This window comes from Rhodamnia argentea, chromosome 7 (assembly GCF_020921035.1).
Source record: "Rhodamnia argentea isolate NSW1041297 chromosome 7, ASM2092103v1, whole genome shotgun sequence".
NCBI classification, from domain to species: Eukaryota; Viridiplantae; Streptophyta; class Magnoliopsida; order Myrtales; family Myrtaceae; genus Rhodamnia; species Rhodamnia argentea.
In genome coordinates, this window is record NC_063156.1 from 5,675,311 (window position 1) to 5,698,174 (window position 22,864).

The window sequence follows — 22,864 nt, forward strand, 5'->3', positions numbered from 1 at the left end:
CCATAATCGGATTATACAATGGAGCAGAATGAAGTCACATATGCATCAGATTGCAAAGATGGATTTGGAGTGAAAAAGAAAGTCGCCGGTACTAGAGCCAAGATTGATCAAATGGTCAATTCTCATTCCCACACCCTCTTTATTATGTACTTAAATGGCTACCATCGATGCTTAAATATTCGAATTGGAAAAATATCATTCCGAAATTCGTGCTTGTTCTCACAAGTGGTATACGGAGCATAAAACTCTGACAAGCAAAAGTGCTGGATACTTTTCCGGAGACAACAGCAACATAATTTATGCCAGTGAATCAACTGAAACTGTCTTGACCTCCGCCCCTGCAACCATAGGATCTACAAGCCGACAAAGGAATGTTGAAATCGGCAATGGCTTGTAACTTCTGTGCTGCTGGCAGTTCTAGCTATGCTTGTTCTTCAGCCCCTGTCTACCATGCCTCGACTAGGATTTGAACTCGTACTACCCATCGTACAGAGCAACAGAAAATGAAAGGGAAAAATTCAACAGTAATCCATAGTGAATTGTAAGAGATACATCAACTAATATGTTAATTCTAATCAGAAAAAGTAAACATCTGACTTCAAACGTTCAGGATCGTTCCTGTGTTTGAAACGGCGTACTGCATATCTCGGTAGGGCTCCAACTAGATAGTACAAAGACACAATATGCATAGCAGTCTTGGAGAATGGGAATATCAAGGCTCCTAAAACCATTACCAGCGTCACGAGGAAAAAGATTGCGATGCATAGGAGGAGGAAAGCGAGCCATGTAATTTTGCTCACTGCTACACTTACGCCTGCCAAAAATGCCACAGACATGCCGGTGAGAGCCATCAACAACAATGGCCCTGCTGTGAGGTAAGCTTGTTCTGCTACGTAGAAATCACTTATGTGACCCCAGAGGAGGACTACGACCGCAAGGACGGAGCTGTACATGGCTAACATGTTGGAAATTACGAAAACCTGAAACACTTTGTTGTGCAGCATGGTCGCCGTCCCTGGGCGTGGATCGCTGGATGCATTATATCCACCGGGCAAGGTGAATCCGGCGGCAAACGTGACGGTGGCCACAAGTGTGGCCACTAGCAATCGGGTGTTCACCTCGTCCTTCATCCATTCGGCGTTTTCTCTTGGCGACCAAACGTCTCGGCCTCCGCTTTGCGGCACACCCGCGGTAATCAAGATTGCACGTCCTAGTAACTGCAAATGTCAAATTCGGAGAATTAGTAGTCGACAATCATGAGCAGAGTAGATTCAGTTAATTGTAACAAAAATTTCACATTACCGCTGGATATTTGGTTGACAAGCTTGCAGAATTCATGGCCACGTCCAGGGCGGTCAACTTGTCGTTGTTCAGAAGCGTCAAGTCACTCCTGTTGTCCCTTGTCAGATAGAGCATAACTCGGCAATGATTGTGCATCGATGCCAAGTGGAGGGGTGTGTTTCCATCGACATCTTTCGAGTTCGCCAGCTCCTTGATGACGGCCTCGTCGCAACACCAGCTTATCTGAAAGACCCCTATGTTGTTCCCGGCCTTGGCAGCAACGTGAAGAATATTCTGACCCTTATTGTTTTTTATCTCTGCCAGGTCGGGCCACGTGGCCTGTACTAGTTGGTCGACCGTAAACCCGCTGCCCCAGCCTTGGCAAGCGATGTGAATCGGGTAGGAGCCGTTTTTGTCCGTTTGAAGGGCGAGATCTGGGCATTCTCTCAGAAGGACCTCCACTGCCACCAAATCTCCAACCGATGCTGCAGAGTGGAGTGGTGTCCCCCCGTCTTCACCGCGCACGTGGAGTAACTTCGGAAGCCGATCTATTATTTCTTCTAATATACCTGACGTTGTAGGCCATAGCAATTTTTACTCGTTAAATAACTGTTGCTGTTACCAAAAGCTATTGTCAAGCTTTTTCTCCAAAATTGGACGAATATGAATTTCGACGAAAGAGCAAAAAGCAGTGCAATTTTGCTTACATCTATGCATCTATGGACTAGAGCACCACATAAAAGTATCCATTACCTTGATTCCATTTCTCAAGTGTGGCCAAAATTGGTGACATGCCCTGTATCTTGACTGCGTAAGCTTCATCTCGAGCGGATTCTTGCAAGAGAAGCTGAAGAATCTCCCAGCCCGCCCCCTCGCGATTTTTCCATTCCAAATCCTCGCAGTTTTCAACTGCCAGATACAATGGAGATTTACTATCCTTGTTCTTCCAGTACATAGTTTCCGCGTCTCTTCTTAGGCGAATGAGCTTTCTTGTCCCCTCTAAACTTCCGGTTCGAACGGCGACATGGAGCGGAGTATCCTCCGAGGAGTTTCTCCGGGTCACGAGGTAAGGGAAATGGACGAGAATGAGCTCCATGACATTTTCTTTGCCAGAGCTCGCTGCTACATGAAGCAATGAATCCCGGGAGGGGGTGACTTGGTCGAAGATTAGGGACAAAGCTAGTTCCCTCGACTGAGACACCTTTTCTAAGGCATTCATGAATTTCTCGGCGTCCCCTTCTTTCGTGGCTTTGTATAGGTGACGATCCATAATTTTGCTCAGATCACCGTCTCCAAGCCGTCGTTGGTTATCTGGAGTCGGGATGTATCTCAGCTTCAAAGCTTCAAGCCTTGCGTTTTGTGTTGCCCATATTTCGCTCTCATCCGTGCTTGGTATTTCGATCGCATCCATGCTTCCTGTTTCACTCCCATTCTGGGTTACTATTTCAATCGCATCCGTGGTCTCTATTTCACTCGCATCCATGCTTTTTTCGTGATCCATTTCGGACGGCGGGAGTCTTTCTGGAAGCAAACAAGCAAGCAGAGACGCGGAAGTAAAAGATGGAAATGGGGATAGAGTGACAAAAGCAAGCAGAGAGCACTCCCTCCTTATAAACCCAACCGCCAGATGCGACTCACCTCAGACAATGTCTTTGATTTTAGACCCGGGTGTCAAGTAGCTTCCAGTCCAATAAGATATTTTGTAGTTTTACTCAATGTCAATACCGTATCCAAAACTGGGAAGACCCGCATTATTATTATTATTATTTTCCTTTTTCGGTGGGAAAAGATCCACATAGTTCAAATCCACGAATTTGTGCAGTCACCAAATGTGTGCACACAAGTACTAGTACGAACTTCAATTGAGCTAACTTCCACGTGTAGTTTGCCTTGTTGCCTAGAATAAGAAATATCTCCCGGGGTCTTTTATAAAATTTATCAACGTTAGCTCCACCGGTGCCAAGTAAGACATCCGGCATCCACGCTAGTGATTTTCGGTCAAAATTGATTGAATGTATTCAATTGATCAAAAGTGAAAAGGTTTAGGATTGAATTATCAAAATTAAAATATATAGTATTAAATTGATAAAAGTACAGTAGATTTAGAATTTTGTGAATAATTTTCTATTAAAAAAAAACTCGGTTGGCGGAGGATGGATTTGACGGTGATTTTGCCATTCAAAAAGAGATTCTTGCTGTGAAAAGTATTGTTCTTTGTCAAAAAGTGAAACAAAAAAAGAGAGTTGGACATGAGAGCAGGGTCACCGAAAGTGTGATAATGATTTGATTTTTTGTTTCCATCTTCACAAAGTAAAAATTACTAAAAACGAATATAACTATGCTTCCAATTAATAAAAATCATTAAATTCTGTGACCATCTCCGGTGTTTCTCATCTCAAGTGGGCGGTGCGCCTCCTTTTATTTTAGTGAGACCCCCTACCTCCTTATCCTACTCTCTCTTCATGAACAAAACTATCTTCAGATTGAGGTGGACCTAGCTCGAGGCTAATCACTATACTGCAAATCGATGATTATTATTGAATTTTGAGATTTTTCTCTTTAATAAATCTTGAAAATACTAAAAAAAATAGAAAAACTCATCTAGACGATCCCGAATAGCAAAAATCCACCGTTCGTCATCGCCAACGGCTATGAATATTGATTAGGGTGCCGTTTCGCTTCACCCGAATTCCCGGTTCTTGACACATCACCATTTCGCCTTCCGGTTGGATTTACGCCTCTCAAATAGATGAATATATCATGAAAATCTCATTTTTTTTCATGATATATCTTATCAATTTTATTTTATGAATATTTTAAATTAATTACATAATTACAATATTATTTATTAATTATAGATCTTAATAAATTTTTACATTAATTATTGCTAATTATGTTATAAAGATAAGCTTCACAACAAAAAAAAATTATAATATTATAAGTATCAATAATTAAAAAAAATTACGAAATTAAAAAAAAGTCCCGTTATGGGCCTTGCTCGGCACCTCAACCTCCGAGCGAAGCCCAAATTTGTAAATATTTATTTTTAAAAAATAATTTTGTAAATATTTTTAAAAAAAATTAATTTGGAAAAAGACTTGACAAAGTCGGACTTGGGAGACAATGAGAAGAGACAAAAAGTCAAATGAAAAAGATAGTTTGACAATGGTAGACTTTTGACGGAGTGAATAAGATGAAAATTTAATGGATCGGCAGATCTCAGACTCTATTAAAAGTTCGGGATTTTTTATATGACAAAAAAAAAAGTTTGGGTAGATTTAGTTCTAGACCTAAAATTAAGGATTTTTTAGGGGATTGAACTTAAGTTTTAGCACTTTAAATGTACTTGTCCTCAATTATTTCTCTATATCTAAGACACTTTGTCACCTATACTAGCTCAATTATAACAGCTTGTCCCGAACATTTCGTGAACATAGTCATTCCTCAAGCAAGTGATACAGAAAGAGGGGGGACACCTCGACTTATGCTCATGGACGTATTGTACAATTTGTAGGTATGCTTTATAGTTGATACAACCTGGGCCCACACGTAGCTTCCGCATGGTTAATTGTGGACTAGTGAGCAGCATTTCGGGTCAACCCTCTAATTTGGGTTATTCTAAAGAGTGGGGGTCACTGGAGAATCTAAAAAGCTATTCTTAAATAATTTATTTTGTGACATTCTAAGTTTCACGGGGGTGTGAAATAACTTGCAAAACTACAAACAAACAAAAAGATCGAATTCTTCTTGATTTAGGGGGTAATTGTAGCCGGAAAAGTTACGTCTGGACCAAATTATTTCCCTATCTTAAAGAAATTTATAGCAAATACGAAACAAACTTAGTTCCCCTCTTTCTCTTCCCAATCCTTCCCCTCTGCCACTAATGTTACGGTGTCACTAGATCCATCGCCACCTCTTTGTCGTCACGCCTTCTCTCGTCATCACTGCTTAACTCGTCGGCCGACCCTCGTCCCCTCTCTCTCTCCCTGTCATGCGAGTGGAAAATTGTGGCCTTATCTTATACTTTTTGTGTTGGCCCTTTGGAAAAAAGACAAGATGGAAAATTATTTGTGGTCACCTTTTGAAAAAAAGTTAAAAGTGAGGAAATTTGGAAAAAGAAAAGATTGGACATTTGTTTGTGGTCGCCTATTGGAAAAAGCAAAAGTAAAGACCAAAGGACAAAACTGAAAAAGAGGAAAATTGGGGCTTTATATGCATTTCGAATAGGCATGAAAACAACATCTATACTATAACTTCCATCTTGATTACACTTTTCTGGCCTAATATTTATAATAAAATAAAAAAACTCTCGATAGGTCCAATTGAAATTTTGCCCGAAATTTTTTTTCTAAAAAAATCCAACTTTCACTTTCAAATTCTGCCCCCAAACCATGTTTGCTTAAAAAAAATCCAACGTTATAAGGTGCTGATGAAGATGGGGGTTCCAATAATAAACCTCTGCTAACCTTGATGCCATCATTTTTGAAGAGATCAGTGGGGGTTTTTGGACTCGTGGACGGCTTTGAGACTAGTGGCGACAATAAGTCTATCACCAAAAAAAAAAAAGGAGAAAAAAAAAAAAAAAAAAACTAGTTTGAAGTTTTTCCAAGGAAATTAAGGCACACCAAAGGGGGTTTTTTGACTCCCGGGGGGGTTTGAGACTAGTGGCGATAATAAGTCTATCACCAGCAGTGAATCAGGACTGAGATTAGACCTAAAGTTTGAAAATATTTTCCAAGGAAATTAAGCCACACTTTTCTTGGCCGCCTTTTGGAAAAAGGACAAGTAAGTCAAATAGGATAAAGAGCGAAGATGACACGTCAAATCTAAGGACAATAATATGGTCCACCACTTGTAATGGATTATAATTTACAAGCTCTAGGCTTTCACAAACATCAGCGAAATAGATGAGGGTTTGTCTTGGTGGATTTTTATATTTTGCTTTTGCTCAATTTAATATCGTGCAAATGATCCTCTTGAGACTCCAAAACTTTTTTAAGGTTGGGCCCGTTGGATTCGGCCTATCCCAAAAAAACGTTGACCTTGGTCCGTGCATGTGGGCCCATGGGCCTGATCTGACCGAGGCTCAAAATGGGCACGACCTGTAGCCTAGTGGGCCATGCCCCGGCACAAGCCCAATAGTGCCGGGCCTGAGCTTAATCGTGCCTAGCCTAGCTAATACGACCCATTGGCTTGCCCTGGAGTTAAATTTCTTGCCGGGTATCTTTCACCGAATTGACGCACGTGCGAGATTCATTGGTCGATATAGGCACCATATCGGCTGACACCGCTGCATTCAGCACTATCCAATCAACGCATCAATCTTAATTCCATTTTTTTGGGGACGTGCAACAAAAGGGAAGCTAAGTATGAACCTGCACTTCTTCAAAATGCTCACTTGTGTATCATAACATTTCATGACATGTGTAATAAACATAATATGTTTAGTCTTAATCTTAGTTTTGTTTGAACATTGATTTTTCCTCCATGTCTAAGGAGCTAATAGCCCACAATTTGCAGGAAATGATTTGTTGGAGACAAATTGAATTGAATTAACCCTCCAAACTTTCACTTATACAAATAGATGGTCAGTAAAGTCACTCCTTGCTTTCTATGTTCAATTCCAAGGCATTGATGAATTTGTCAACCTCGCCTTTTTCTACGGCAGTATGCAACAGGGGATTTATACTCTTAATATTATGCGCATTCGGATCACTGTTGGCTCGGATTAGGTACGGAGAGAGATTTTCTGCTTGTGATTGCCCCCCTATTTGGAACAAACGACTTTATATGGACCACGTGCAAAGAAATATTTTTCTCCATATGTTAGTCCCTTAGAGTTCTACCGTAGAGAATGTGCAAACTTTTTCCTTGATTTTCACTTGTTTTATAGAAAGGGATTACGTCGGTACAATAAACTGAGGATAAGAGCAAGGACAAAGTACTTAATTTGATTTAGTGGCGATTGCACGTTAAAATCGATGCTTCACTTAGATAAAGAACACTGAAAAAAACAATTAAGGATACTCGATGACCTATGAGATCTATTCTTTATGGTTATGACGTGATTAATTAATGAACTAAAATGTGATGGCACAATAACGTGGTCCACCAATTGTAGTAGACTATAAGCTCCATGCTTTCAAAAACATTAGCAAAATAGATAAGGGTCTGTCTTGGTAGCTTTTCATATCTGGTTTTTGTTTAATTTAAAATGGTACAAATGATCCTCTTAAGACCCCAAAACTTCTATAAGGTCAGGGCCCATATGACGGGCCGATGGATTTGGCCTATCCAAAAAGGAATTGGGCTTGGATCGGGGCATTAGGGCCCATGGTGTTAGGCCCGAGCTTAATAGTGCTTGGCGTGGCTGATATAGCCCATTGCCTTGGCCTAGTCCCAACTTCATGCCGAGTACTCTTCATTGAACCAAAGCATGGGTGAGATTCGTTGGTCGATATAGTCACCAAGCATACCAACACTGTTACATTCAGCACCATCCAAGTAGGGTGTCCGATACCGACCTGAAAATGAATTGAAATTTCATTCATTTTTCTGTTTGGTTCGAAATTCATTCCAGATCATGAAAAATAACTGTTTTTCTTTTTTTAGTTTGGATATCCATACTGAAAAACAACCCAATCGCTTATAACGGATTGGTTCTCGGAATGGTGAGCTAAGTTGAGTAAGGCAAAAAAAAAAAAAAAGGACAAAACATGAAGAAGAAATGTACTCATGACAAGTCGAACCGAATCAAACCGTTTGACATCCCTAAGTATCCGTGGAAGCCAAATAAGAACCAAGTTTCGAATTTTTTCTCATATGATAGGAAATTTGTTGACTATTGGAGCTAGAATTTACAGTTTGCTGACTGCATTATCGGGTTAGGAAAGCACTACTATTCGCATTCAATGTACTACTGAGATATAATCGATTCCGGTAAGTGCAAAGTAAAAATTGGTAATTTGATTTGGCCATTCCTATATTGTGAGGACTTCAATTCATGAATTTGTGATTTAACCTTTCATTAGATACATCTTTGGGGAGAATTATCAAAAACGACAAAGAAGACTAATAACTATGAAGTTTTGCTAAGTGGAACATACAGAAATTTGTACAATTCGAAGAAATTAAACAATAATCACAACTTTGAAGCTTGAAGATTTCAGAATAATGCCTGTACCCGATATCCGAGTTCCAACCCATTAGTCAATCACTGATTACCACAACTAGCAATAAAAAGGAAATGCAAGGTCCTTAATTCCTGAAATTACAAAGATTAGTTCTGTTCAATTAGCAAATGAAAGGTGGGAACATTCTGGAAAAAATGACAAGGAAAAAAAAGGAGGCGCAGGGGTTGACGGCTCAATTGACACGTGGCATTTTGCAGTAAATAGACAATGAATATGTATTACCATCTGTGAGGAGGGCTTTGATTTGGAGCAGAAAGAGGTCCCATATGTGCAAGATGGATTTGCATTGAAAACGAAACTTGCCGGTACTAGAGCAAAGATTAGTTCTAGCTATGCTTGTTCTTCAACCCCTGTCTATGACGCCTCGACTATGGTTTGAACTTGTATTACCCATCGTACAGAGCAAATGTACATACAAGGTATTGCTCAGCAGAAAAGGAAAAGAAAGAATCCAACAATCATCTATAGTTAATTGTAAGAGATACATCAAATAATATGCTAATACTAACCCTAAGGAAAGTAAATTAATGATTGCCAAAAACCAGGCCTATTCTTATATCTAAAACGGCGTACTGCATATCCAGGTAAGGCTCCAACCAGATAGTAAAAGGACACAACACGCATAGCAGTCTTGGAGGATGGAAATATTAACGCTCCAAAAACCATTACGAGCATCATGAGGAAAAAGATTGCGATGCACAGGAGGAGGAATGCAAGCCATGAAAGTTTGCTCACTGCTACACTTACGCCTGCCAAAAATGCCACTGACATGCCGGTGAGAGCCATCAACAACAATGGCCCTGCTGTGAGGTAAGCTTGTTCAGCTATGTAGAAATCACTCATGTGACCCCAGAGGAGGACTACGACGGCAAGAATGGAGCTGTACATGGCTAACATGTTGGAAATTACGAAAACCTGAAACACTCTGTTGTGCAACATGGTCGCCATCCCTAGGCGTGGATCGCCGGATGCATTATATCCACCGGGCAAGGTGAAGCCAGCAGCGAACGTGACGGTGGCCACTAGTGTGGCCACTAGCAATCTAGTGTTGACCTCGTCCTTCATCCATTCGACGTTTTCTCTCGGTGACCGAACGTCTCGGCCTCCGCTCTGCGGCACACCCGCTGTAATCAAGATAGCACGTCCTAGTAACTGCAAATGTCAAATTCGGAGAATTAGTAGTCATTAATCATAGTTAACAGTAAACACGCCATGCAACCAAAAATTACACTGACCGCTGGATATTTAGTTGACAAGCTTGCGGATTTCATGGCCGCATCCAGGGCGGTCAACTTCTTGTTGTTGAGAAGCGTCAAGTCACATCTGCTATCCCTCGTCAGATAGAGCATAACTTGGCAATGATTGTGCATCGATGCCAAATGGAGGGGTGTGTTTCCATCGGCATCTTTCCAGTTCGCCAGCTTCGTGATGACGGCCTTGTTGCAACGCGTGCTTATCAGATGGACCGCGTCGTTGTTCCCGGCCTCGGCAGCAACGTGAAGAATATTCTGACCCTTATTGTTTTTTATCTCTGCCAGGTCGGGCCACGTGGCGTCTATTAGTTGGTCGACTGTAAACAACTCGCCGATGTCTCGGCAAGCGACGTGAATCGGGTAGGAGCCGTTTTTGTCCGTTTGAAGGGCGAGATCTGGACATCTCTCCCGCAAGACCTTCACTGCCACCCAATCTCCAACCGATGCTGCAGATTGGAGTGGTGTCCCCCCGTCTTCACCGCGCACGTGGAGTAACTTCGGAAGCCCATCTATAATCTCTCGCAATATATCTGATATTATAGGCCATAGCAATTTACTCGTTAAACAACTGTTGCTGTTACCAAAAGCTATTATCAAGCTTTTTCTCCAAAATTGGATGAATATGAATTTCGAAGAAAAAGCAAAAAGCAGTGCAATTTTGCTTCCATCTATGCATCTATGGACTAGAACTCCACATAAAAGTACCCATTACCTGGATTCCATTTCCCAAGTGGGGCCAAAACTGGTGACATGCCCTGTATCTTGCCTGCGTAAGCTTCATCCCCAGCACAAGCTTCCAAGAGAAGCTTAAGAATCTCCTTGTACCCGCTCTCGGCCGCCAGATACAACGGAGATTTGCTATCCTTGTTCTTCCAGTATATAATTTCAGAGTCTGCCCTAATTAGCATTGCTGTTAAGCCGGTCCTTCCATCTTGAACTGCGACATGGAGCGGAGTATCCTCCGAGGAGTTTCTCCGGGTCACGAGGTCAGGGAAATGGACGAGAATGAGCTCCACGACATTTTCTTTCCCAGAGCTCGCTGCTACATGAAGCAATGAATCGCCGGAGGGGGTGACTTGGTCGAAGATTAGCGACAAAGCTAGTTCCCTCGACTGAGACACGTTTTCTAATGCTTCCATGAATCTCTCGACGTCCCCTTCTTTGGTGGCTTTGTATAGGTCACGATCCATAATTCTGCTCGGATCACCATCTCCAAAAGGTTGGTTATCTGGAGTCGGGAGATTTCTTCCCTTCAAAGCTTCAAGCCTTTCGTTTGGCGCAGCCCTTGTTTCACTCCCATCAATGCTTATTGCGTGATTCATGTCCGACGGCGGGAGTCTTCCTGGAAGCAAACAAGCAAGCAGAGATGCGGAGGTAAAAGATCAAAATAGGGATGGAGCAAACAAGCTGCTGGCAGAGGGCACTCCCTCTTATAAAGGTCAAGTTTTCATATCAACCCCACACCAGATGCGACTCGCCTCGGACCATGTCATTGATTTTAGACCCGACTGACAATTAGCGATCTGCCCAAGAAGTCATTTTGTTTGTTTTACTCAATGTCCGTTACGTATCCAAAAATAGTGAGACCCACTCTGTTCAAAGCACACAAGTTTCAATATAATTAATCTGTTGGTCAGCCTCAACTTTAAATAACCTGGTTTTGTCTTTTTCTTCCGACAGTTTGTCTCCTCTCTCCCAATGTTTTGATTCAGTCCCCACTCTCAACTGACATATTGTTGTCTTTTTCTTCAGTTTGATAGGAGGTTGGACCACTGTCTTGTCCATCTGCTGGTCTACCAACTTTTGCCATTCTATTGTATCCACTACTTCTGAATTTACATGACAGGTCTTGTTTTGAAGCAATATTCTTGATAAAATTCAATGAGGGCAAAATTCAAAAAGGAAAAAAAAAAAGATAATGAAAGCTGAGTTCTATGATAACAATTGCAAAAAACAAAGTAAAATTGCTGATCATAACCTGTTCACGCATGAAAAATGGACAAATGATCCGCATAAATAGGAATACTTGTAGATTCAGTTTAACGTACATAAATTTTTTTTCCGCCTTTTTTTTTGCATTTTTTTTCCTTGTCAATCAGGTGATCAATAGTTAGCCTGTTGATGATTGGGTTGGTAAGTCAACTCTTGAATCAACTCACTCATGTGATTAATTTGTCGAGTCCTTATTGCCACCTATTCATCGAGTATTTAGTCGTCCATTCTCGTGGACCTCGTCTTTTATTATTGTTCGTATTCCTTTTTCTCTAATGTTTTAAGCACGTGACTCTTCTTGAAGATCGGGTGCTCATGAGTTGCCATAACTTAGCATCACGAGGAAGATGTGATATTAAATTTGAATGTCTCTAGGCAAATGTGATTATGTATTACGTTTCATGTTATGTGTAATCAATACGTTGAAAATCAAAACATTCTTAACAGATCTCTTAGAGGTGCTCGCTAACAAGACTTTTATAAATATGTGAATATTTTATTTACCATAGATGTGGAGGGAAAATTATCCAAAAATTTCGAAATATATTTACACAACTAATTCAATATTAGATTTTTTAATTTTTGTAATTTAATCCTAGACCTTTTGGCAATTTACTAATCTAGTCATTCCAACCAAATTTGACTAGAATTCGCTAATAGCGCCGACATGGTCAATTTTTTGTAATTTTTCAAAAGAAACGAATTTTTCCTTTTCTCTTTATTCTTTTTTTTTTTCATTTCTTTCTCTTTTTTCGCTCCACTGGATTTCCAGGCGAGGTGTTGTGGCCCTCACCAGTGGGATATCCAGTGAATGGAAAAACAGAAAACAAAAGAAAGAAAAATAAGAAAATAGAAGAAATACAAAAAATTTTAAGATAAAAATTGCAAAAATCATCTGCGGGCTTTGGCCATGCCACGTACAATGGCCAGCCCTAATTAGACTCTCAAGTCAGCGATTTACGGTGGGTGGAAAGACTACATTAACAAATCGTTAAAAAATTTAGGACAAACTTGAAAAAGTTTAAGATTGAATTTACTACCGTATGATAAGTTTGGGAGTTTATAACAATTCTTCCTCGATATAGCCAGCAATTTGCCCCTTGACACTCAAGCGGTCAAGTGGACTCTGACGTCCTTGATCTTTCAGCTATTTTTTTCGACGGTGGCTTGTAGTGATCTTCACTTTGTTCAATCTCTTCTTCTAACTTGAATTGATCGTGTGACTCCCAAGTTTCATACGGTGTTTTTTAGAAGATGATAATTTGGTCCTTTTGGTGGTTTTCTTCCCTTTCTCGCATGTCCTTTTTTTTTTTTTTTTGGCGATTGGTGATTTTACTCAATGGATGATCAACAAGTAGCAATCTATGAAGGGATTGGTAAGTGAACTATTAAATCAATTAACTAAGGAAATTAATTTCCCATGTCTCCCGTCGCCAGCTATCCACGTACTCTTTCCTTGTCAATTTATCCGGGCCCTCTCTTCCAATTGTTCTTTCGTTTATTTCTAATTTTTTAAACATGTGATTGTTCTCTTAGAACTGGTCCTCATAAGATACTAAACGATAACTTAGTATAATGAGGAAGGTGCGAGTACCTATCTATGGGCAAATGGGGTTGCGTAGGATGTTTCATGTTGTGTAAATCAAGACATTGGCCATTGAAATATCTTCCCATTAATGAATATATTCACGTACTTATAAAAGTTTTATTAGAGATATAAAATTATAATGGGGTGGCCATGTGAACTCTGACATCCATAAGTTGTGTCCGTAGATGAAGCGCCCATGATCCACTTAAGTCGGACCTCATGTGAAAAATAAGTAGCTGATGAATGGATTAATAAGTCAATTTTGAAGTCAATTAAGTAATGTAATTAACTTTCCATGTCCCTAGCGCCAGCTAATCACCAGCTCTTGCATTGTCCATTTCTCAAGGCACTCTCCTCCAATTATTTCTCTAATGCTTTGAACTTGTCATTAGATCGGGTGCTCAATAGTTGTTAAATCTTAACCTATCATTGCAAAGAAGACGCGAATTATTAGAATAAAATATCTCTGGACAAATGAAAATGCGTAAAATATATAAACAAGTAAATGTCTTTTTTTTTTTTTCAAAAAACAAGTAAACGTTCATTTGTCATGAGCGTGGACAGATGTTAAAAGGTTCTGTATACCTAACAGTGGAGTTGTATTAAGGTTGTTTGTCTTTTAGCTCTAGGAGTTCTTTTTTTTTTTTTTTGCCATCCTAGTAGTTGACTTGACTATCCATAATTTTTTGAAATATGGAAGTAATACCACTTTCATATAGGACAGTGAATGTGATGAATTTTCTCACTGACTGAAAGAAAGAAAAAGGATGAAACCCACAAAAACTTCAACTATATCCTTATCTCAAATTATTTTTTGTGACCCTGAAAATCTTAAATTTGTGCCAATGCGACATATTTACCCAAAATTTATACTCGTGCAACATACTTATCCAGTATGATAGATGGCAAATTAGTTACATGGATACAAGTTTGGGGTATTTCGTATCACAAAAAACATTTGAATTTATGGATATAAGTTCGGGATTTTTGGTACCATAAAAAAAGTTTCGGATAAATATATCACACTAGGAATAGTTTGGATTTTTTGTGAACTTTTCCCAATACAAAAGGGTATTTTGTGTTTTTTTTTTTTTTGTTCTTTCTTATCAATTAGTTATTTTATCTTTGGATGATCAACAACTATTGTGCTGATTTGATGAATTGATAAGCTACTCTTTCATTGTCCATTTCTGAGGGCATTCTTCTCCTATTATTCTTTTATTCCTTTATCTCTATTTTTCAAACATGCCATTCTTCTCTTAGATAGGATGCTCATAAGTTGATAAACCATGACTCAGCATCTTGAGGAAGATGCAAACTATTAAATAAAAATGTCTCTCGACAAAGGTATTGTGTATAATTTATAGATATCTAAATGTCTTTTGTCATTTCAACAAAAAAAAAAAAAAAACTTTTTTGTCATGAAAGCAGATATAAGTTCGAAAGTTCCCTATACCTGACATTGGAATTGTATTTATGTTTGTCTGTCTTTGGCTCTCTAGTAGCCGAGTTTTCTTGGCTTTTGAAAAATGGAATGAGACCACTATCATATGGACAGCGAACGTGACCAATTAACTCCTAGGACGAAAGGGATAGAAGACAACCTAATACATTATGGTTAGCTCGACCATTAACGTTTCAAGCAAATTATAATATATAAAATAAGGAAATCAAGTAATCTTGGAAAATTAATTTTGTTTCCTCAAAAGGAGATGCTGATAAATCTAGTAAAAGTTCGCTTATGGATGGAATTTGTTGTTCTTCGAGAATTTTGGGTTTTTTTTTTAGGGGGGGGCGCTGGCGCGCGCGGCGTGTTTGGTTTGTTGGGGGAATTTGGTGCTTCTCAAACGATCGAGTGCTAGTGTGCCGATGAATGGATTGATAGAGTCCATTCTTAATTTAATTTCATAATGGTATTCATCTTCAATGTGCCTATCGCTAGCTATTCATTCACCCACTATTTCCTTGTCTATTTCATTGTTCTAGTCTGTTCATATTCAAGAGATTCTTCTACTTTTAAAGACTCGCTTCGAGTTTTAGTCGATTCTCGCAATACATTCTGTTCAGATTTTGAAGACCTACGAATGGCGGGTTTCCGATTTGGCTCGTTATTTATGGAAGTATATAATCTTTGATTGATAGACAAATAGATTGGTAAAATATCCCCTATTAGAAATTACCTTCATTGGGACAAGAAAACTTTCATATTTGAATAATTCTACTTATGAAAATTGAGGATTTAGTTGTATGGGTGACTAAATCTGAAAGATTCAGATCCTACTCCAACAGCTACCAAATCTCTCTAGATATAGTATCTTCTAATCAAGATTGATGACGTCCAATTGATGATGGAAGAGAGATCCTAGAAGACCTTTGCAACGGCTAGTTCAAGGACGAAGGAGTATATAAGGGAGGTCCAATGTGATGATTAGATAGAGATCATAGCTTAGAATTCCAAAGTGCTTGAGTGATTCAGATTCATATACTTGTTCTCGAGAGCGAAATGCTTATATTTGAGAGGTTTGTAATGCCATCCTTCTCTACGCTCTTCGTCACCACTTGATGCAACCAATTCCCTTTACGGGATAAGCCTGTTGGAGATGGTCAATAAAGTCACTCCTTGCATTCTAGGTTCATCTCCAGGGCTTTGATGAATTTGTCAACCTCACATTTGTCTACGACAGTATGCAACGGGGGATTTATATTCTTAATATTATGGGCATTCAGATCACTATTGGCTCGGATCTAGTATGAAGATATATTTTTTGCCAATGATTGCCCCCACTTGGAACAAACGACTTTATGCAGACTACATACAAAAAAATATTTTTCTTGATATATTAGTCCTTTTAGAGCTCAAGGCAGAGAATGTTTGAATTTTTTCCTTGATTTTCACTTGTTTAATAGAAAGACATTACGTCAATACAATTATTTGGGGTTAAGAGCAAGAACAAAGTACTTTGATTAAGTGGTGTTTGCACGTAAACACCTATGCTTCACTTACTGGACCGAATTGCGAAAAAAAAGATAGTAAAATCATAGATCGTAAATTACACATGCATGAAAAATGAGCAACACATTCCCATAAATAGAAATACTTCTAGATTCAGTTTAACGTACATAAATGTTCTCTCTGCCTTTCTTTATTATTATTACTTGTCTTTTTTCTCTTTTTATCTTTTCAATTGTGATCAATAACTAGCGTGCTAATGAATGGGTTGGCAAGTCAACTCTTGAATCCACTAACTCATGTAAGTAATTTGTCGCATCGCCACCTATTCACCGAATGTAACAAACCCATCTGACAATCTCAACTCTGAAGTTCGCATGTACGAGAATTGTGTTTGTGCATCTACTAGTTTGTCAACTAACTCGAGTTTGTCCCTTCTTTCCAAAATATGCACGCTTAAAATGGAAAAGCGGCGACGCAGAAATGACAATGCTTGTAAATGCTGCATGGCTTTAATTGAGTCAATTCCGGTAATTTTTTTTACAAACTAGAGGATAAGTCCGTTCAGTGCACCTTGCACGGGTATAAATTAATCTCATTTTACTAGTTTAAGGAAAACAGATTCATATAAATAGAAATACTTTCATTTTTTTTTTGACGTACATAAGGCTGGACCACATATTTTTATATCCCCGTGAAGTTAAAATGTTAGAAGGACGTCAAAATTATTTATTAGTTTGTGGAAAAAAAAATCACATGAGTAGAAATATTTTAGACTTAATTTAACGTACGTTAATTGGTATAGCAAGTAATTTTGATTAATAGAATGCACGTTCTTGACCTTTTAAATTATGGCAAGTAATTTGGATTCTCTTTACAATTATTGAGAATGAGAGAAAATGATTTGCCATCTCATTTTGCCCTTCTAAATCATGTTCACCCACGTCAGTCATAGTTCAATGCTAAGGAATAACTAACTGTTCGTGCATAAAACTTGATCTTTCAGCTATCTCTTGACCGTCGTTTAAGTACTGACCTTCACATTTTTTTAAACATGTGATTCTTTTCTTAGATCTGGTGCTCATAAGATGCTAAACCAAAACTTAGCATCACGAGGAAGATGCGAACAATTAGGCTGTAATGAATCTGGGCAAATGGGGTTGCGTAGGATGTTTCATGCTGTGTAATCAATACATTGGCCATTGAAATATTTTCCCCTTAAGCATGGACAAATGAAGATGTTCGCATGTTTGTGAAGGTTTTGTTAACTATACAGTATAGCCGCTAATCGCTCGGGCGGTCATGTGGACTCTGACATCCACGAGGTGTAAAACTTGACTTGTCGCGGATGAAGCGGACAACAATCCACTTAAGCGGAACCTCACATGCAAAATAAATAGCTGATGAATGGATCTATGAGTCAATCCCAAAGTCAATTAACTAATGTAATTTGACTTTCCAAGTCCCTATGGCCATGTATTCACCAGCTCTTTCAGCGTTTTTCTATTACCTTTTCTCTAATGTTTTGAACATGAGATTCTTCTCTTGGATTGGGTGCCCATGAGTCACTAAACCTTAACTCAGCATCACGTGGAAGATGCGAATTATTAGATTAAAATGTCTCTTGACAAATGGGAATGGGTAGAATTATAAATTGGTAAATGTTCATTTGTCTCGAACGTGGACAGATGTTAAAAGGTTCTGTATAACTAAACGTTGGAGTTGTTTTTTTGTTTGTTTGTCTTTTAGCTCTCTAGTAGTTGACTACCCATAATTCTTGAAATATGAAAGTAATATAAGTATCATATAGTACAGTGAACGTGATGGATTAAAATGGTGCAAATGATCCTCTTGAGACCCCCAAACTTCTATAAGGTTGGGCCCATACGATGGGCCGATGGATTCGGCCTATCCAAAAAGGAATTGGGCTTCGATAGGGACATTAGGGTCATATTGAACAAGGTTTGGAATTTTTGATTGCTGCGGTAATGGAGAACCAACTTTGGAGTGTGATGTCACTCGTTCTAGTTAGAGGGAAAAAGAAGATGAAAAAATTAAAATGGTCGTCAAAAAGACAATTTAACCATAAGCAGTTTCGGTCGACTATCATGGATGTTAAATTTATAACAGCCAATAAAAAATATTAATAAGTTCCACTGTCTCTTTAATACTTTAAATTAAGGGAAACTTTTTATTAAATGACAATAATTCTAGCTTCTATGTATTTATTAGGTCATAATCTAATCACCATTCCATCCAAATTCTATTAGATTCAGGCAAAAGTACACTTTTAGTGCCAAAAGTTTCAAACGGATTACCTCAGTGCCAAGTCGGAAACAAAAGGATCATTTTGGTGTCTCCGGCGAGAATTTTCCGCCAAAATTGCCAGGCGTCATTAATAATTATTTTTTTAATATGAAAAATGGCATTTTAAAAAAATAAATAAATCCACATGGGCTGCCACGTGGACTTATGTACTTTAAAATAAATTAAAGAAAAAGAAACATTAAGCTACGTAAAATCATATTTTTGTTTGGCAAATGAAAGGTGAGAATATTCTTCGGAAAACAAATGACCAAAAAAGGGGAGGCACAGGAGTCGGAGGCTCGATTGACACGTGGCATTTTGCAGTGAATAGACGATGAATATAAAGTACTATGAAATTTTGAGAAGGGCTGCCATAATCGGATTATGCAATGGAGCAGAATGAAGTCACATATGGATCAGATTGCAAAGATGGATTTGCAGTGAAAAAGAAAGTCGCCGGTACTGGAGCCAAGATTGATCAAATGGTCAATTCTCATTCCCACACCCTCTTTATTATGTACTTGAATGGCTACCATCGATGCTTAAATATTCGAATTGGAAAAATATCATTCCGAAATTCGTGCTTGTCGTCACAAGTAGTATGCGGAGCATAAAACTCTGACAAGCGAAAGTGCTGGATACTTTTCCGGAGAAAACAGCAACATAATTTATGCCGGTGAATCAACTGAAACTGTCTTGACCTCCGCCCCTACAACCATAGGATCTACAAGCCGACAAAGGAATGTTGAGATCGGCATTGGCTTCTAACTTTTGTGCTGCTGGCAGTTCTAGCTATGCTTGTTCTTTAGCCCCTGTCTACCATGCCTCGACTAGGATTTGAACTCGTATTACCAATCGTACAGGGCAACAGAAAATGAAAGGGAAAAATTCAACAATATTCCATAGTTAATTGTCAGAGATACATCAACTAATATGTTAATTCTAATCAGAAAAGGTAAAAATATTACTCCAAACTTTCAGGATCGTTCCTATGTTTGAAACGGCGTACTGCATATCTCCGTAGGGCTACAACCAGATAGTGCAGGGACACAATATGCATAGCAGTCTTGGAGAATGGGAATATCAAGGCTCCTAAAACCATTACGAGCATCACGAGGAAAAAGATTGCGATGCATAGGAGGAGGAAAGCGAGCCATGTAATTTTGCTCACTGCTACACTTACGCCTGCCAAAAATGCCACTAACATGCCGGTGAGAGCCATCAACAACAATGGCCCTGCTGTGAGGTAAGCTTGTTTTGCTATGTAGAAATCACTCATGTGACCCCAGAGGAGGACTACGACCGCAAGGATGGAGCTGTACATGGCTAACATGTTGGAAATTACGAAAACCTGAAACACTTTGTTGTGCAGCATGGTCGCCGTCCCTGGGCGTGGATCGCTGGATGCATTATATCCACCAGGCAAGGTGAATCCAGCGGCAAACGTGACGGTGGCCACAAGTGTGGCCACTAGCAATCGAGTGTTGACCTCGTCCTTCATCCATTTGGCGTTTTCTCTTGGTGATCGAACATCTCGGCCTCCGCTCTGCGGCACACCCGCGGAAATCAAGATTGCACGTCCTAGTAACTGCAAATGTCAAATTCGGAGAATTAGTAATCGACAATCATGAGCAGAGTAACCCACCCATCGGTGGCCGCGATGGTTTGAGCCCAATTTTTTTCACGAGAGGTCCTGAATTTGAAACTCGTAGGCGTCGGTGATTTAAGCGAGGGGTTGTGGCGGTGGGATGCTGCGCTAGCCACCCCCCAAGGACTAGTCGTGCTTCACCGCTGGTTTAAGCCATAGCTCGCCGGCCACGCGGACACCTCGGTTACGAAAAAAAAAAAAAACATGAGCAGAGTAGATTCAGTTAATTGTAACAAAAATTTCACATTACCGCTGGATATTTGGTTGACAAGGTTGCGGAATTCATGGCCACATCCAGAGCAGTCAACTTGTCGTTGTTCAGAAGCGTCAAGTCACTCCTGTTGTCCCTTGTCAGATAGAGCATAACTCGGCAATGATAGTGCATTGATGCCAAATGGAGGGGTGTGTTTCCATCGACATCTTTCGAGTTCGCCATCTCGTCGATGACGGCCTCGTCGCAACGCCTGCTTATCGTATAGACCGCGTCGTTGTTCCCGGCCTCGGCAGCAACGTGAAGAATATTCTGACCCTTATTGTTTTTTATCTCTGCCAGGTCGGGCCACGTGCATTCTATTAATTTATAGACTGCGAAGTAGATTCCGCCTTGGCAAGCGATGTGAATCGGGTAGGAGCCGTTTTTGTCCGTTTGAAGGGCGAGATCAGGACATCTTCTCAGCAGGACATCCACTGCCGGCCAATCTCCAACCGATGCTGCCGAGTGGAGTGGTGTCTCCCCGTCTTCACCGCGCACGTGGAGTAGCTTCGGAAGCAGAACTATTATTTCTGCCAATATACCTGACGTTGTAGGCCATAGCAATTTTTACTCGTTAAATAACTGTTGTTGTTACCAAAAACTATTGTCAAGCTTTTTCTCCAAAATTGGACGAATATGAAATTCGAAGAAAGAGCAAAAAGCAGTGCAATTTTGCTTACATTTATGCATCTGTGGACTAGAGCTCCGCGTAAAAGTATCCATTACCTGATTGCCTCTCCTCAATCGCGGCCAAAACCGGGGACATGCCCTGTATCTTGACTGCGTAAGCTTCATCTCGAGCAGATTCTTTCAAGAGAAGCTGAAGAATCTCCCATCCCGCCCCCTCGCGATTTTTGTATTCCAAATACTTGCAGTTTTCAACTGCCAGATACAATGGAGATTTACTATCCTTGTTCTTCCAGTACATAGTTTCCGCATCTCTTCTCAGGCGAATGAGCTTTCTTGTCGCCTCTAAACTTCTGGTTCGAATGGCGACATGGAGCGGAGTATCCTCCGAGGAGTTTCTCCGGGTCACGAGGTAAGGGAAATTATTGAGAATGAGCTCCATGACATTTTCTTTGCCAGAGCTCGCTGCTACATGAAGCAATGAATCCCCGGAGGGGGTGACCTGGTCGAAGATTAGGGACAAAGCTAGTTCCCTCGACTGAGACACCGTTTCTAACGCATCCATGAATTTCTCGACGTCTCCTTCTTTGGTGGCTTTGTATAGGTCACGATCCATAATTTTGCTCAAATCACCATCTTCGAGCCATCGTTGGTTATGTGGAGGTAGGACATTTCTTGCTTTTAAATCTTCAAGCCTTTCCTCTGGCGTAGCCCTTGTTTCCCTCCCATCAATGCTTATTATGTGATCCATTTCGAACGGCGCGAGTCTTTGTTGGAGCAAACAAGCAAGCAGAGATACGCAAGTAAAAGATGGAAATGGGGATGGAGTGATAAAAGCAAGCAGAGAGCACTCCCTCCTTATAAACCCGACAGCCAGATGCGACTCACCACAGACAATGTCTTTGATTTTAGACCCGGGTGTCAAGTAGCTTCCAGTCCAAGAAGATATTTTGTAGTTTTACTCGATGTCAATACCGTATCCAAAACTGGGAATACCCACATTATTATTTTTTTTTCCTTTTTCGGTGGGAAAAGATCCACATAGTTCAAATGTGTGCACACGAGTACTAGTACGAACTTCAATTGAGCTAATTTCCACGTGTAGTTTGCCTTATTGCCTAGAATGAGAAACATCTCCCGGGGTCTTTTATAAAATTTATCAACGTTAGCTCCACCGGTGCCAAGTAAGAGATCCGGCGTCCACGCTAGTGATTTTCGGACAAAACTGATAGGATGTATTCAATTGATCAAAAGTGAAAAGGTTTAGGATTGAATTGTCAAAATTAAAATATATAGTACTAAATTGATAAAAGTATAGTAGATTTAGAACTTTGCGAATAATTTTCTATTAAAAAAAACTTGGTTGGCGGAGGATGGATTTGACGGTGATTTTGCCATTCAAAAAGAGATTCTTGCTGTGAAAAGTATTGTTCTTTGTCAAAAAGTGAAACAGAAAAAAGAGAGTAGGACATGAGAGCGGGGTCACCAAAAGTGTGATAATGATTTGATTTTTTGTTTCCATCTGCACAAAGTAAAAATTACTAAAAACGAATATAACTATGCTTCCAATTAATAAAAATCATTAAATTCTGTTACCATCTCCGGTGTTTCTCATCTCAAGTGGGCGGTGCGTCTCCTTTTATTTTAGTGAGACCCTACATCCTTATCCTACTCTCTCTTCATGAACAAAACTATCTTCACATTGAGGTGGACCTAGCTTGAGGCTAATCACTATACTGCAAATCGATGATTATTATTGAATTTTGAGAATT

At 39.7% G+C, this 22,864-nt stretch overlaps 1 protein-coding gene and 1 long non-coding RNA gene across 3 annotated transcripts; one reads left to right on the forward strand and one right to left on the reverse strand.

Annotated features, from left to right (window-relative positions):
• Window positions 1-303: 303 nt before the first annotated feature.
• On the reverse strand, window positions 304-21,951 carry LOC115729012 (protein ACCELERATED CELL DEATH 6-like). Of its 2 annotated transcripts, XM_048281855.1 has the most exons (4): window positions 21,355-21,951; window positions 10,440-10,569; window positions 1,303-1,850; window positions 304-1,217 (listed from the first exon to the last, which is right to left on the reverse strand). In XM_048281855.1, the coding sequence occupies exons 1-4, from the start codon at window positions 21,841-21,843 to the stop codon at window positions 576-578; spliced, it is 1,809 nt and encodes a 602-aa protein (XP_048137812.1). In that variant the 5' UTR covers window positions 21,844-21,951; the 3' UTR covers window positions 304-575. The 2 variants fall into 2 exon arrangements, with proteins under 2 accessions (XP_048137812.1, XP_048137811.1); XM_048281854.1 differs by lacking the exon at window positions 10,440-10,569 and having other exon boundaries at window positions 21,192-21,951.
• LOC125315855 lies at window positions 2,456-21,886 on the forward strand. Its single transcript, XR_007199146.1, has 2 exons — window positions 2,456-2,539; window positions 21,697-21,886. It is a non-coding gene; the product is annotated as an uncharacterized LOC125315855 (long non-coding RNA).
• Window positions 21,952-22,864: the final 913 nt, after the last annotated feature.

Excerpts from the sequence above, each read along its gene's own strand:
- LOC115729012 (XM_048281854.1), bottom strand. The coding sequence starts at position 21,843 with ATGGATCACATAATAAGCATTGATGGGAGGGAAACAAGGGCTACGCCA. Across the intron at positions 1,851-21,191 it reads GATTGAGGAGAGGCAATCAG|GTATATTAGAAGAAATAATA; the intron begins GTAATGGATACT and ends CTACAACGTCAG. Across the intron at positions 1,218-1,302 it reads TGTCAACCAAATATCCAGCG|TTACTAGGACGTGCAATCTT; the intron begins GTAATGTGAAAT and ends TGACATTTGCAG.